Source organism: Convolutriloba macropyga, chromosome 4 (genome assembly GCF_964194025.1).
Source record: "Convolutriloba macropyga chromosome 4, txConMacr16.3, whole genome shotgun sequence".
Taxonomy (NCBI): domain Eukaryota; kingdom Metazoa; phylum Xenacoelomorpha; order Acoela; family Convolutidae; genus Convolutriloba; species Convolutriloba macropyga.
In genome coordinates, this window is record NC_134471.1 from 13,640,849 (window position 1) to 13,656,627 (window position 15,779).

At 33.8% G+C, this 15,779-nt stretch overlaps 1 protein-coding gene across 1 annotated transcript in view; it reads right to left on the minus strand.

The window, feature by feature from the left end:
- The window catches only part of LOC142337467 (glycine dehydrogenase (decarboxylating), mitochondrial-like), a 266,460-nt gene that overhangs the window by 215,143 nt on the left and 35,538 nt on the right, over positions 1 to 15,779 (minus strand). The window contains exon 10 of the mRNA XM_075386707.1: positions 11,622 to 11,849. Coding sequence (XP_075242822.1) covers positions 11,622 to 11,849 — 228 coding nt within the window. The remainder of the gene's footprint in view (positions 1 to 11,621; positions 11,850 to 15,779) is intronic.

A 15,779-nucleotide genomic window follows, 5' to 3' on the forward strand; every position in this document is an offset into this window, starting at 1 on the left:
AAAAGAGAAAAGAAAATGAGAAAAGAAAGTGAGAAAAGAAAGTGAGATAAGAAGGTGAGAAAAGAAAGTGAGAGAAGAAAGTGAGCAAAAAAAGTGAGAGAAGAAAGTGAGGAAAGAAAGTGAGAAAAAAAGTTAGAAAAGAAAGTGAGAAAAGAAAGTGAGAAAAGAAAGTGAGAAAAGAAAGTGAGAAAAGAAAGTGAGAAAAGAAAGTGAGAAAAGAAAGTGAGAAGAAAAAGTGAGAAAAGAAAGTGAGAAAAGAAAGTGAGAAAAGAAAGTGAGAAAAGAAAGTGAAAAAAGGAAGTGAGAAAAGAAAGTGAGAAAAGAAAGTGAGAAAAGAAAGTGAAAAAACAAACTGAGAAAAGAAAGTGAGGAAAAAAAGAGAAAAGAAAACGAGAAAAGAAAGTGAGAAAAGAAAAAGAAAAAAAAAGAAAGTGAGAAAAGAAAGTGAGAAAAGAAAGTGAGAAAAAAGGGAGGAAAAAACGAGAAAAGAGAATGAAAAAAGAAAAAGAGAAAAGAAAGTGAGAAAAGCAAATAAGAAAAGAAAAGGAGAAAAGAAAGTGAGAAAAGAAAAAGAGAAAAGAAAATGAGAAAAGAAAGTGAGAAAATAAAGTGAGCAAAAAAAATGAGAAAAGAAGGTGAGAAAAGAAAGTGGGAAAAGAAAGTGAGAAAAGAAAGTGAGAAAAGAAAGTGAGAAAAAAAAGTGAGAAAAGAAAGTGAGAAAAGAAAAAGAGAAAAGAAAATGAGAAAAGAAAGTGAGCAAAGAAAGTGAGAAAAGAAGGTGAGAAAAGAAATTGAGAGAAGAAAGTGAGCAAAAAAAGTGAGAGAAGAAAGTGAGAAAAGAAAGTGAGAAAAAAAGTGAGAAAAGAAAGTGAGAAAAGAAAGTGAGGAAAGAAAGTGAGAAAAGAAAGTGAGAAAAGAAAGTGAGAAAAGAAAGTGAGAAAAGAAAGTGAGAAGAGAAAGTGAGAAAAGAAAGTGAGAAAAGAAAGTGAGAAAAAAAAGTGAGAAAAGAAAGTGAGAAAAGAAAGTGAGAAAAGAAAGTGAGGAAAAAAAGAGAAAAGGAAATGAGAAAAGAAAGTGAGAAAAGAAAATGAGAAAAGAAAGTGAGAAAAGAAAAAAAAGAAAGAGAAAAGAAAGTGAGAAAAGCAAATGAGAAACGAAAGTGAGAGAAGAAAGCGAGAAAAGAAAAAGAGAAAAGAAAATAATAAAAGAAAGTGAGAAAAGAAAGTGAGAAAAGAAAGTGAGCAAAAAAAGTGAGAAAAGAAAGTGAGAAAAGAAAGTGAGAAAAGAAAGTTAGAAAAAAGGGAGGAAAAAATGAGAAAAGAGAGTGAAAACAGAAAAAGAGAAAAGAAAGTGAGAAAAGCAAATGAGAAAAGAAAGTGAGAAAAGAAAGTGAGAAAAGAAAGTGAGCAAAAAAAGTGAGAAAAGAAAGTGAGAAAAGAAAGTGAGAAAAGAAAGTGAGAAAAGAAAGTGAGAAAAGAAAGTGAGAAAAGAAAGTGAGAAAAGAAAGTTAGAAATCAAAAAGAGAAAAGAAAATGAGAAAAGAAAGTGAGAAAAGAAAGTGAGAAAAGAAAGTGAGAAAAGAAAGTGAGAGAAGAAAGTGAGCAAAAAAAGTGAGAGAAGAAAGTGAGAAAAGAAAGTGAGAAAAGAAAGTGAGAAAAGAAAGTGAGAAAAGAACGTGAGAAAGAAAAAGAGAAAAAAAATGAGAAAAGAAAGTGAGAAAAGAAAGTGAGGAAAGAAAGTGAGAAAAGAAAGTGAGAAAAGAAAGTGAGAAAAGAAAGTGAGAAAAGAAAGTGAGAAAAGAAAGTGAGAAAAGAAAGTGAGAAAAGAAAGTGAGGGAAAAAAGAAAAGAAAATGAGAATAGAAAGTGAGAAAAGAAAAAGAAAAAAAGAAAGAGAAAAGAAAGTGAGAAAAGAAAGTGAGAAAAGAAAGTGAGAAAAAAGGGAGGAAAAAATGAGAAAAGAGAGTGAAAAAAAAGAGAAAAGAAAGTGAGAAGAGCAAATGAGAAAAGAAAGGGAGAAAAGAAAGTGAGAAAAGAAAATGATAAAAGAAAAAGAGAAAAGAAAGTGAGCAAAAAAAGTGAGAAAAGAAAGTGAGAAAAGAAAGTTAGAAAAGAAAGTGAGAAAAGAATGTAAGAAAAGAGAGTGAGAAAAGAAAGTGAGAAAAGTTAAAGAGAAAAGAAAATGAGAAAAGAAAGTGAGAAACGAAAGTGAGAAAAGAAAGTGAGAAAAGAAAGTGAGCAAACAAGTGAGAAAAGAAAGGGAGAAAAGAAAGCGAAAAAAGAAAGTGAGAAAAGAAAGTGAGAAAAGAAAGTGAGAAAAGAAAGTGAGAAAAGAAAGTGAGAAAAGAAAGTGAGAAAAGAAAGTGAGAAAAGAAAGTGAGAAAAGAAAGTGAGAAAAGAAAGTGAGGAAAAAAAGTGAAAAAAGAGAAAAAAATTGAGAAAAGAAAGTGAGAAAAGAAAGTGAGAAAAGAAAGTGAGAAGAGAAAGTGATAAAAGAAAGTGAGAAAAGAAAGTGAGAAAAGAAAGTGAGAAAAGAAAGTTAGAAAAGGAAGTGAGAAAAGAAAGTGAGAAAAAGAAAGTGAGAAAAGAAAAAGAGAAAAGAAAGTGAGAAAAGAAAGTGAGAAAAGAGAGTGAGAAAAGAAAGTGAGAAAAGAAAGTGAGAAAAGAAAAGGAGAAAAGAAAGTGAGAAAAGAAAGTGAGGAAAAAAGTGAAAAAAGAGAAAAAGTGAGCAAAAAAAGGTCTTTTTGATAGATGCTCGGGGCACTTTCGGGGCGCTATTTCGGGGCACTTTTGGGGCACTATTTCGGGGCACTTTCTTAAGGCCCTGCTCAACTTTTTGAGTTTCTTTCTGTCAGATTCTTGGCTTTTCGTTTTATAGACAGAATAATTCAATGCCGTCTGCAACCGCTCAACAGCAACCATAATTTGCTGCTCAAATTGGTAGAGCTTTTATTAGTAGAGCAGTCATTTCTGAAAGTTATCTCTAACGAAGAAAAGCGAAGAACGTTTTAGCCAAGAAAAGCGAAGAAAAGTTTTAGCGAAGAAAAGTCAGGAGGATAACTGAATTTCAGGATAAGAGTCTGAGACAACGAAAAAAAACTGAGCAAAACCTCACAAACCTTTAGACCAGTTAAGACCTGCCCGCCCTAGTTAATTTTAATCACCAATGGATGCTTACCAAATCGTTGGCCATCTGGAATATGCAAAAAGGAATGATGATATGTAAAAAGAACAATCAGTATTGCATTAAACCAACTCAATGTAACGGTTAACCTCAGTTAAATGTCAAAATCTCAAGGTCTAACACGCGTGCACGCAAACACACTTACATACACACACACGCGCGCGCAAACAGTATCACACACAAACGCACATGGATAAAATTCAGTGGTTTTACTCCAAGCCATGGTTAACGTCAGTTAAAATTTATCAGTTGAAGGTCACAAACACACACACACACACACACAAACACAAACAGAGTCACATAGACGTAAGCGGTCAAGTAAAAAGAACGTTCGAAAACAAATTGAACGCTTGAAAAGCAAGCAAACGTTTGAAAACTAATCAAACGTTCGAAAACGAATTGAACGTCCCAAAACCGAAAAGAGCAAAATGGTCATTTGAATGCCTACGTGCACACACACATACACACACATACACGCACACACATACGCATGCATGCTCACGGACACACGCACGCGCACATAAAACCAAGCCACAGAACACGCTGCATGTTTAAGGACCATTAAAACATGTGAAGATTGGCGCTTAAATATGGTGGTATAGGATGCATGCATTACGCTAGGCTGCATGTTTAAGGGACGCTAAAACATGTGAAGATAGGCGCTTAAACATGGTGGTATAGCATTCGAGTTAGAATTATTATATAGACTAGCAGGCCCGCAAAAGCATCGCAAGAAAATCATTTAAAAGATTAGGTTTAAAACTGAGATTTTTTTCGTACCAGCTCGAGCTGTAAGCCATGCCCCTCGTTCAACAGCCACAGGTATTACGTTACGTTACCGATGAGTTTGGTTTAGTATATTACACCAAGTAACACCAATTTTTTGATAAAGACTTAATTGGCTGAGCTATCTTGCATATTTAAGTACCGCTAAGACCGCTAACGAACTTCTACATGATGGCAGAGCGCAACTCATATAAAACATTAATCAACATGTTTAAGGTGCGGTAAAACAGGCGAAGAGCGGCTGAGAATCAAATCCTAATTTTTCAAAAAAATCGCATCTTTCGAGATCACATTTTATACTGCCAAATTACCTATAAAATACAAGTCCAACACCCAAACACGAATGAACGATTCATCTCCCCCATACTCAAAAGAGCTGCGGCACTTACAGCTGAAAGCCCCGAGGGGATTACATGTGCTGCAAGTGCCGACCAACTGAGAGCGCGAAAGCTGGAGATGAAAAATCCAAACGTGTCCAAGTGAAGGACTTGGCCAATCTACCTCCATCATAATTGGAGGTGAACATTAACAATATATTACAATAGATGACGTCGTCACATACGACGTAATCTTAAATTCGTGATTAAAGAAAGTGAGAAAACAAAGTGAGAAAAGAAAGTGAGAAAAGAAAAAGCGAAAAAGTGAGAAGAGAAAGTGAGAAAAGAAGTGAAAGAAGATAGTGAGGGGAAAAAGTGAGAAAAGAAAGTGAGAAAAGAAAGTGAGAAAAGAAAGTGAGAAAATAAAGTGAGAAAAGAAAGTGAGAAAATAAAGTGAGAAAAGAAAGTGAGAAAAGAAAGTGAAAAAAGATAGTGAGGAAAGAAAAAGAGAAAAGAAGTGGAAGAAGAAAGTGAGGGAAAAAAGTGAGGGAAAAAAGTGAGGGAAAAAAGTGAGAAAAGAAAGTTAGAAAAGAAAGTGTTAGAAAAGAAAGATAGAAAAGAAAGTTAGAAAAGAAAGTGTTAGAAAAGAAAGTGAGAAAAGAAAGTGAGAAAAAAGGGAGGAAAAAAATGAGAAAAGAAAATGAGAAAAGAAAGTGAGAAAAGAAAGTGAGAAAAGAAAATGAGAGAAGAAAGTGAGAAAAGTGAGAAAAAAGGGCGAAAAGAAAGTGAGAAAAGAAAGTGAGAAAAGTGAGAATAGAAAATGAGAAAAGAAAGTGAGAAAAAAACGAGACAAGAAAAAATGAAAAGAGTGAGAAAAGAAAAGAGAAAAGAAAAAGAGAAAAGAAAAAGAGAAAAGAAAAACAGAAAATAAAAAGAGAAAAGAAAAAGAGAAAAGAAAAAGAGAAAAGAAAGAAAGTGAGAAAAGAAAGTGAGAAAAGAAAGTGAGAAAAGAAAGTGAGAAAAGAAAATGAGAAAAGAAAGAGAGAAAAGAAAGTGGGCAAAGAAAGTGAGAAAAGAAAGTGAGAAGAGAAAATGAGAAACGAAAGTGGGGAAAGAAGGTGAGAAAAGAAAGTGAGAAAAAAAGTGAGAAAAGAAAGCGAGAAAAGAAAGTGAGAAAAAAACGAAAAAAGAGTGAAAAAAGAAAAAGAGAAAAGAAAGTAAGAAGAGAAAGTGAGAAAAGAAAAAGAGAAAAAAAGTGAGCAAAGAAAGTGAGAAAAGAAAAAGAGAAAAGAAAAAGAGAAAAGAAAAAGAGAAAAGAAAAAGAGAAAAGAAATAGAGAAAAGAAATAGAGAAAAGAAATAGAGAAAAGAAATAGAGAAAAGAAAGTGAGAAAAGAAAGTGAGAAAAGAAAGTGAGAAAAGAAAATGAGAAAAGAAAGTGAGAAAAGAAAGTGAGAAAAGTAAGTGAGAAAAGTAAGTGAGAAAAGAAAGTGAGAAAAGAAAGTGAGAAAAGAAAGTGAGATAAGAAAGTGAGAAAAGAAAGTGAGAAAAGAAAGTGAGAAAAGAAAGTGAGAAAAGAAAGTGAGAAAAGAAAGTGAGAATAGAAAGTGAGAAAAGAAAGTGAGAAAAAAGGAGGAAAAAATGAGAAAAGAAAATGAGAAAAGAAAGTGAGTAAAGTGAGAAAAGAAAGTGAGAGAAGAAAGTGAGAGAAGAAAGTGCGAAAAGAAAGTGAGAAAAGTGAGAAAAAAAAGGAGAACAGAAAGTGAGAAAAGAAAGTGAGAAAAGTGAGAAAAGAAAATGAGAAAAGAAAGTGAGAAAAAAACGAGACAAGAAAAAGAGAAAAGAAAGTGAGAAAAGAAAATGAGAAAAGAAAGTGAGTAAAGTGAGAAGAGAAAGTGAGAGAAGTGAGAAAAGTAAGTGAGAAAAGAAAGTGAGAAAAGTGAGAATAGAAAATGAGAAAAGTGAGAAAAAATCGAGACAAGAAAAAATGAAAAGAGTGAGAAAAGAAAAGAGAAAAGAAAAAGAGAAAAGAAAAAGAAAAGAAAAAGAGAAAAGAAAAACAGAAAAGAAAAAGAGAAAAGAAAAAGAGAAAAGAAAGTGAGAAAAGAAAGTGAGAAAAGAAAGTGAGAAAACAAAGTGTGAAAAGAAAGTGAGAAATGAAAGTGAGAAAAGAAAGTGGGCAAAGAAAGTGGGCAAAGAAAGTGGGCAAAGAAAGTGAGAAAAGAAAGTGAGAAAAATGAAAAAATGAGAAAAGAAAGTGGGGAAAAAAGGTGAGAAAAGAAACTGAGAAAAATGAAAAAATGAGAAAAGAAAGTGAGAAAAGAAAGTGAGAAAAGAAAGTGAGAAAAGAAAGTGAGAAAAGAAAGCGAGAAAAGAAAGCCAGAAAAAACGAAAAAAGAGAGTGAAAAAAGAAAAAGAGAAAAGAAAGTAAGAAAAGAAAGTGAGAAACGAAAAAGAGAAAAGAAAGTGAGAAAAGAAAGTGAGAAAAGAAAGTGAGAAAAGAAAAAGAGAAAAGAAAAAGAGAAAAGAAAGTGAGAAAAGAAAGTGAGAAAAGAAAGTGAGAAAAGAAAAAGAGAAAAGAAAAAGAGAAAAGAAAAAGAGAAAAGAAAAAGAGAAAAGAAAGTGAGAAAAAAAGTGAGAAAAGAAAGTGAGAAAAGAAAGTGAGAAAAGAAAAAAAAGTGAGAAAAGAAAGTGAGAAAAGAAAGTGAGAAAAGAAAGTGAGAAAAGAAAGTGAGAAAAGAAAGTGAGAAAAGAAAGTGAGAAAAGAAAGTGAGAAAAGAAAGTGAGAAAAGAAAGTGAGAAAAGAAAGTGAGAAAAGAAAGTGAGAAAAGAAAGTGGGCAAAGAAAGTGGGCAAAGAAAGTGGGCAAAGAAAGTGAGAAAAGAAAGTGAGAAAAATGAAAAAATGAGAAAAGAAAGTGGGGAAAAAAGGTGAGAAAAGAAACTGAGAAAAATGAAAAAATGAGAAAAGAAAGTGAGAAAAGAAAGTGAGAAAAGAAAGTGAGAAAAGAAAGTGAGAAAAGAAAGCGAGAAAAGAAAGCCAGAAAAAACGAAAAAAGAGAGTGAAAAAAGAAAAAGAGAAAAGAAAGTAAGAAAAGAAAGTGAGAAACGAAAAAGAGAAAAGAAAGTGAGAAAAGAAAGTGAGAAAAGAAAGTGAGAAAAGAAAGTGAGAAAACAAAGTGTGAAAAGAAAGTGAGAAATGAAAGTGAGAAAAGAAAGTGGGCAAAGAAAGTGGGCAAAGAAAGTGGGCAAAGAAAGTGAGAAAAGAAAGTGAGAAAAATGAAAAAATGAGAAAAGAAAGTGGGGAAAAAAGGTGAGAAAAGAAACTGAGAAAAATGAAAAAATGAGAAAAGAAAGTGAGAAAAGAAAGTGAGAAAAGAAAGTGAGAAAAGAAAGTGAGAAAAGAAAGCGAGAAAAGAAAGCCAGAAAAAACGAAAAAAGAGAGTGAAAAAAGAAAAAGAGAAAAGAAAGTAAGAAAAGAAAGTGAGAAACGAAAAAGAGAAAAGAAAGTGAGAAAAGAAAGTGAGAAAAGAAAGTGAGAAAAGAAAAAGAGAAAAGAAAAAGAGAAAAGAAAGTGAGAAAAGAAAGTGAGAAAAGAAAGTGAGAAAAGAAAAAGAGAAAAGAAAAAGAGAAAAGAAAAAGAGAAAAGAAAAAGAGAAAAGAAAGTGAGAAAAAAAGTGAGAAAAGAAAGTGAGAAAAGAAAGTGAGAAAAGAAAAAAAAGTGAGAAAAGAAAGTGAGAAAAGAAAGTGAGAAAAGAAAGTGAGAAAAGAAAGTGAGAAAAGAAAGTGAGAAAAGAAAGTGAGAAAAGAAAGTGAGAAAAGAAAGTGAGAAAAGAAAGTGAGAAAAGAAAGTGAGAAAAGAAAGTGAGAAAAGAAAGTGAGAAAAGAAAGTGAGAAAAGTGAGAATAGAAAATGAGAAAAGTGAGAAAAAAACGAGACAAGAAAAAATGAAAAGAGTGAGAAAAGAAAAGAGAAAAGAAAAAGAGAAAAGAAAAAAAGAAAAGAAAAAGAGAAAAGAAAAACAGAAAAGAAAAAGAGAAAAGAAAAAGAGAAAAGAAAAAGAAAGAAAGTGAGAAAAGAAAGTGAGAAAAGAAAGTGAGAAAAGAAAGTGAGAAAAAAAGTGAGAAAAAAAGTGAGAAAACAAAGTGTGAAAAGAAAGTGAGAAAAGAAAGTGAGAAAAGAAAGTGGGCAAAGAAAGTAGGCAAAGAAAGTGGGCAAAGAAAGTGAGAAAAGAAAATGAGAAGAGAAAATGAGAAACAAAAGTGGGGAAAGAAGGTGAGAAAAGAAACTGAGAAAAATGAAAAAAGAGAAAAGAAAGTGAGAAAAGAAAGTGAGAAAAAAAGTGAGAAAAGAAAGCGAGAAAAGAAAGTGAGAAAAAACGAAAAAAGAGAGTGAAAAAAGAAAAAGAGAAAAGAAAGTAAGAAAAGAAAGTGAGAAAAGAAAAAGAGAAAAGAAAGTGAGAAAAGAAAGTGAGAAAAGAAAAAGAGAAAAGAAAAAGAGAAAAGAAAAGAGTGAGAAAAAAAGTGAGAAAAGAAAGTGAGAAAAGAAAGTGAGAAAAGAAAGTGAGAAAAGAAAATGAGAAACGAAAGTGAGCAAAGAAAGTGAGAAAACAAAAAGAGAAAAGAAAAAGAGAAAAGAAAGTGAGCATAGAAAGTGAGCAAAGAAAGTGAGAAAAGAAAAGGAGAAAAGAAAAGGAGAAAAGAAAGTAAGAAAAGAAAGTGAGAAAAGAAAGTGAGAAAAAAAGAGAAAAAAAATTGACAAAAGAAAGTGAGAAAAGAAAGTGAGAAAAGGAAGTCAGAAAAGGAAGTGGGAAAAGAAATAGAGAAAAAAAAGTGAGAAAAGAAAGTAAGAAAAGAAAGTGAGAAAAGAAAGTGAGAAAAACGGAGGAAAAAATGAGAAAAGAAAGTGAGAAAAGGAAGTGAGAAAAGAAAGTGAGAAAAGAAAATGAGAAACGAAAGTGAGCAAAGAAAGTGAGCAAAGAAATTAAAAAACAAAAAGAGAAAAGAAAAAGAGAAAAGAAAAAGAGAAAAGAAAAAGAGAAAAGAAAAAGAGAAAAGAAAGTGAGAAAAGAAAGTGAGAAAAGAAAATGAGAAAAGAAAGTGAGAAAAGAAAGTGAAGAAAGTGAGAAAAGAAAATGAGAAAAGAAAGTGAGAAAAGAAAGTGAGAAAAGAAAGTGAGAAAAGAAAGTGAGAAAAGAAAGTGAGAAAAAAAAGGAGAAAAGAAAGTGAGAAAAGGAAGTGAGGAAAAAAAGAGAAAAAAAATTGACAAAAGAAAGTGAGAAAAGAAAGTGAGAAAAGAAGGTGAGAAAAGAAAGTGAGAAAAGGAAGTGAGAAAAGGAAGTGGGAAAAGAAATAGAGAAAAGAAAGTGAGAAAAGAAAGTGAGAAAAGAAAGTGAGAAAAGAAAGTGAGGAAAAAAGAGAAAAGAAAGTGAGAAAAGAAAAAGAGAAAAGAAAAGAAAAAGAGAAAAGAAAAAGAGAAAAGAAAGTGAGAAAAGAAAGTGAGAAAGAAAGCGAGAAAAGAAAGTGAGAAAAGAAAGTGAGAAAAAGAAAGTGAGAAAAAGGAGGAAAAAATGAGAAAAGAAAGTGAGAAAAGGAAGTGAGAAAGAAAGTGAGAAAAGAAAGTGAGAAAAAGAAAGTGAAAAACAAAGTGAGAAAAACAAAGTGAGAAAAAGAAAGTGAGAAAAGAAAGTGAGAAAAGAAAGTGAGAAAAAAAGAGAAAAGAAAGAGAAAAAAAAGTGCGAAAAGAAAGTGAGAGAAGAAAGTGAGCAGAGAAAGTGAGAAGAGAAAAAGAGAAAAGAAAGTGAGAAAAGAAAGTGAGAAGAGAAGTGAGAAAAGAAAAAGAGAAAAGAAAGTGAGGAAAGTGAGCAAAAAAGGTCTTTTTGATAGTTGCTCTCAATCTATCTATTTCGGGGCACTTTCTAGGGCACTGCTCAACTTTTCGAGTTTCTTTCTGTCGGACTCTTGGCTTTTCGTTTTATAGACAGAATAATTCAATGCCGTCTGCAACCGCTCAACAGCAACCACAATTTGCTGCTCAAATTTTGTGATCTCAGCTTTAAAGCTTTGCTGCAGTCCTTTTATTGGTAGAGCAGTCATTTCTGAAAGTTGTCTTTAACGAAGAAAAGCAAAGAACGTTTTAGCCAAGAAAAGCGAAGAAAACTTTTAGCGAAGAAAAGTCAGGAGGATAACTGAATTTCAGGATAAGAGTCTGAGACAATGAAAAAAAATCTGAGCAAAAACTCACAAACCTTTAGACCAGTTAAAACCTGCCCGCCCTAATTAATTTTAATCACCAATGGATGCTTACCAAATTGTTGGCCATCTGGGATATGCAAAAAGGAATGATAATATGTAAAAAAAACAATCAGTATTGCATTGAAGCAACTCAATGTAACGGTTAACCTCAGTTAAATGTCAAAATCTCAAGGTCTCACACGCGTGCACGCAAACACACTTACACATACACACGCGCGCGCAAACAGGTTCACACACAAACGCACAAGGATAAAATTCAGTGGTTTTACTCCAAGTCATGGTTAACGTCAGTTAAATTTTATCAGTTGAAGGTCACAAACACACACACACACACACACAAACAGAGTCACATTGACGTAAGCGGTCAAGTAAAAAGAACGTTCGAAAACAAATTGAACGTTTGAAAAGCAAGCAAACGTTCGAAATCGAATTGAACGTCCCAAAACCGAAAAGACCACACACCCATACACACACATACACGCACACACATACGCATGCATGCTCACGGACACACGCACGCACACACATAAAACCAAGCCACAGAACACGCTGCATGTTTAAGGACCGTTAAAACATGTGAAGATTGGCGCTTAAACATGGTGGTATAGGATGCATGCATTACGCTAGGCTGCATGTTTAAGGGACGCTAAAACATGTGAAGATAGGCGCTTAAACATGGTGGTATAGCATTCGAGTTAAAATTAATATATAGATTTATTGGTCATCTTTAGCATAGTACAAAAAGTATTAATCAACATTGGTAGTTCATTTCATTGACCAGAAAATCATTGCCAACTCTCCTCCTTTTGGGCGAGTGCAATCAAACTAAAAACCCATAAAATATTCGGATCTTTTCTGTTTGTGCCCCCCCCCCCCAGCTTAAGGGGTGCATATTATTTGCACCCACCATCCCCCCTCCCCCGAGACGCACGTGCCATATTTTTACAAAATGATTTAACATGTAATAACATGATCTGTAACTGGGGGGTGCATAACGTACGGGGGGGGGGGGGGGCAGAAACGAAAAAGATCCTAATATTCTTTAGCTCACATCTTTTGGTCTCGTCATAACTGTCTTGTCTCACCTTGTTTTCCAATCTCTTCATGTACCGAGTGAGTAAGTGCTCTGAGTGGTATGAATTGAACACCTGGTGTTCCAAAATGGGACTCTGTCTCTCAAACTCCCCTACTGACCCCTCTGATGACGTCACAGCTGTCTCCCAGCACTCCTCTGCACTGAGCGGTGACTGGAATATGTCAAGGAGGGCCGCCAGTTTAGCTATGGTCAAGGTTTCATCCATTGAAATGCCAATCTACATTCAAAAAGACAAGAAATCGAAGGTATTTGTAATTTGTATTTAACAAATTACAAAATTTGGAAGCATAAACTCGGGCCTTTGAACTGCATTCTGTTAAATTATTAACATACGGTTCTCTTCTACCACTTAGTAGTTTCTGATCTTTGAGAACTAATTTGAGTTCATGAAGCAGATTTTTGAAACAGATGTTTGAATTTTTCTGGAAGAGTTTAAAACACTCCGGTATCTTAGATAGATTATTAAGACAGGAGAAATGTTCAGGTGCTGCTGAAGAAAAAGTTCCAATTGTGTAAAAAAATACCATCTGCAAAAATGTGAACAACTTCCAAATAATTATCTAATGATCCCGGCTATTTTGCAAGATGGCAGCCAAAAATTCAAAATAACGAAGGTTATCAAAATATGTCTAACAAGGCAACATTTGAATTTGTATCCAGTTCACTTTTGAGGAAACAAATGCCACAAGATTAAAACCCATCAAATTAGCGAACACATTGAGAACGGCTTCGATCTTATTTGCCAACAAATTGACAATCGTCATAGCGAAAAATTAGTTTTTCTTGTCGAAAGATTGACAATAATTTAACATTACTAAAGCAAAATCTAAACAATGATTCAGACTAACAATTTTCACATGATACATATTGATGAAGAACTCAAACGACTCAAACACCCCTGTTGACCAGACCGATCAAAAAAGCTCAAATTAGTGTGGGAAATGACCGTTTTTGATCGATAATTTTAGGAAATGATTATTTTTGATTGTTTTTGATCGGTAAATCTAGAAAATATTGCTTTTGACCGTTTTTTTCGGAGATTATTGTTTCTGATAGTTTGTTTAGGAAATTACCGTTTTTGAACGTTTTTGACAGTTTTTACTGCAGTCGTCTATGACAGAGAACAACTTTTTCAATTAACTGCTATAAGGCATTTGAAAGTACCATTAAACTCGGATCAATTAAAAATCTTCTAAAAACTATCTCAACATACTTAACAATGGTGTCAGGACAATTTACCCAATACCATTTTACCCAATGCCAATTTACCCCATGTCAATTTACCCAACCTGCCATTTTACCCAATGCCATTTTACCCAATGCCATTTTACCCAATGCCATGTTACTCAAAGCCAAATTACAATAAGTTTCCAATAATTTGTTTAATCTGAAAAGTTGGGTACCCGCCAAAAATTAACACGGTATTAAGTAACCAAGTGCACTTATTTTAAACATAATCATGCTATCCTTTAGGTACCAGTCAACAATTAACAAGAGATACGGTAATAGATTGTACTTAATTTAAACAGGACGCAAAAACCTCATAAACTAAAATGTATTAAATAAACCTTTTTGAGGCATCCTTCTGAACAAAATTTTGACAAAAATACACGCATATAATGAGTTCAATTACTTGGGGTACGTCCCAGCGAGATAGATTGACTTTGATCATTGACGGCAATGATTTCCACAAGAAATTAGAAACAAAAACGACAACGCATTGGAAATGTTCAAAGTGGAACTCACACAAATGCAAAATGACTGCCATTACCGCCAACGAGCAACTGTTATCCACGAAAAATGAACACAACCATGAAATTATTACTGGGCACGTTGAAGCGAAAAAGATTGTGGGCAAAATGAAGAAAACAGCCAGAACCGAGCAGAATCCAGTAAACAATATGATCATTGCAAGTAACCTTCAGCCAATTGCGTCAGATATTGCAACACAATTGTCCCTGCCGACACGATCAGCAATCAACCGGAGCCTCAATAGGCAAAAAGTAACAGAAGATAAAAATGAGCCACCTATAATAGACAGACATTTCGATATTCCGGTGCAATTTTAAGAATTCTGTCTGTATGATACCGGTAAATTAGATAACGAGCGAATGTTAATTTTTGGAACCAGAGAAAATTTGCAATCACTGCCAACCAACAATTCCCTATGGCTTTGCGATGGAACTTTTAAAATCACCCCTATCCAATTCTACCAGCTGTATACCGTACATATTCAGATTGGAGGTTTTTACCCACCGTGTATATATGCGTTGCTCAGTAACAAAAGGGAGAACTCATATAGAAAACTACTCGTTGGCCTGAGTGAGCTCACGGGGGGTGTTGCACCCCACAAAATTCTCTTGGATTTTGAAAAGGCAGCAATCAATATGTTTGCTGAACAGTATCCTACAAGCGAAATCAAAGGTTGTTATTTTCACCTTTGTCAGAGTTTCAATAGAAGGATATCTGAAATCGGCCTCAAAAAGTGTACAAAAACAACGCAGAACTTGCACTTGCCCTGCGAATGATACCAGCTCTTAGCTTCGTTCCGGAGTATATGGTTTCGGCCTCTTTCGACTTGGTGATTGAAGAGATACAAGAAGTTTCGGAGGTCCTCGAATTAGAACAAGAATCTTTACAAATGATCGATGATCTTACTTATTATTTCCAGAAGACTTATATTAAAGGGGAAACAATTGGAAGAAACACGAAAGAAGCGCAATACCCCTTGCAGCTCTGGAATCATAGCAGAGACGCAGCTGAGGGTTTAGCGAGGACGACAAATGCTGTAGAAGTTTGGCATCTGGGTGTCACAACACTTTTTCAAGGAAATCATCTGTGCTTGACACGTATTGTTAATTTTGTTTTAAAGACTGCCTTGCACGCATTTTAAAACACAAATGACCTAAAAGCCGCTCTGACAAAGTTTTTTTGACCTAAAAGAGAATTTGACCTAAAAGCCGCCTTTTAGGACATTGAACTTTTTGGTGCAATTTAATCTGTTTCGCTTTTGTTAATGCATGCTTGACGTCATTTGTTTTAAACTACGGCAGAGCCGTTTTATTTATGCGGTGTAATTAGCCTTACGCGCTTTGCTTTGAACTTGAACAGAGCATTAATTACAATCAGATCAAAGATATTAGGTAATTCTCAAAATTAGTTACCTTGGGATTGGGTAAGTTGGCATTGGGTAAAATGGCATTGGGTAAAATGGAAGGTTGGGTAAAATGGCATTGGGTAAAAATGCATTGGGTAAAATGGAATTGGGTAAATTGTCATGAACCCTTAAAAATATTATAACCTATTCACACCTCAGTTTCCCGACTTTTCAAAGACAGCGAAAAGAACAAAAAAACTCTTTTGCTCCACTCTCAATTTTGTTCAACAATTATAACACTCAAAAACTTCTATGGCATTGCATTTCCTGCTTCCAAATTTACTCCATTAAAATTTTAATTATAAAGACTCCTCTTCGAGTCGAAAAAAGGCAGCTTTCAAATAACTCAAATTCTTTGAAGTGTAACAAAAATATGGCCCATTTATTAGCCAGTTGAGAAGATGAGGGCGGTTGTTAAACAATTTTAAAATTTTTAGCAGGGAGAAAAGCATCTTAGATTTCATTAGAGCTTTAAAAGTAAAGGGCTCTTTCATTTATAATAATCGTACCTCCCTAAATAACTAATTAAACTTGTGTAAGCAATCGTTAAGATAAGTAAGCCAAGTCACGCAAGATTAAAATGACTTTCTTCCTTTTTAGGTTGTCCGGATCAAAAATGAAAAATATCAACCAACATTGGACAAAATTCTTTCGATAGACAGCCGGGGAAATTTAAAACAAAGTGATGTAATCTGGATAAATTTTCATTTATAGGTACAATAAATTCGACCAAGAAGAGATTCGATCTCCGATATCCAAACGTCTCAACACAATTACTAACAGCTCGGCTATCAAAGCCTCGTAGTTTCCTTTTCCACATATATTAGCAACAAATTTTAATTGGGAGTGAGAGCAACTGAGTTCACTTAAAATGTGAAAAATAAAGTGAATGGTCACTAGAAAAATCCGAGTGTTTTAAAACAAAAGCAAAAAAACGGTCAAGAACAAACTTTGCATAAAATTTCGCATAAAACGCTGGTTTTTTGTTGA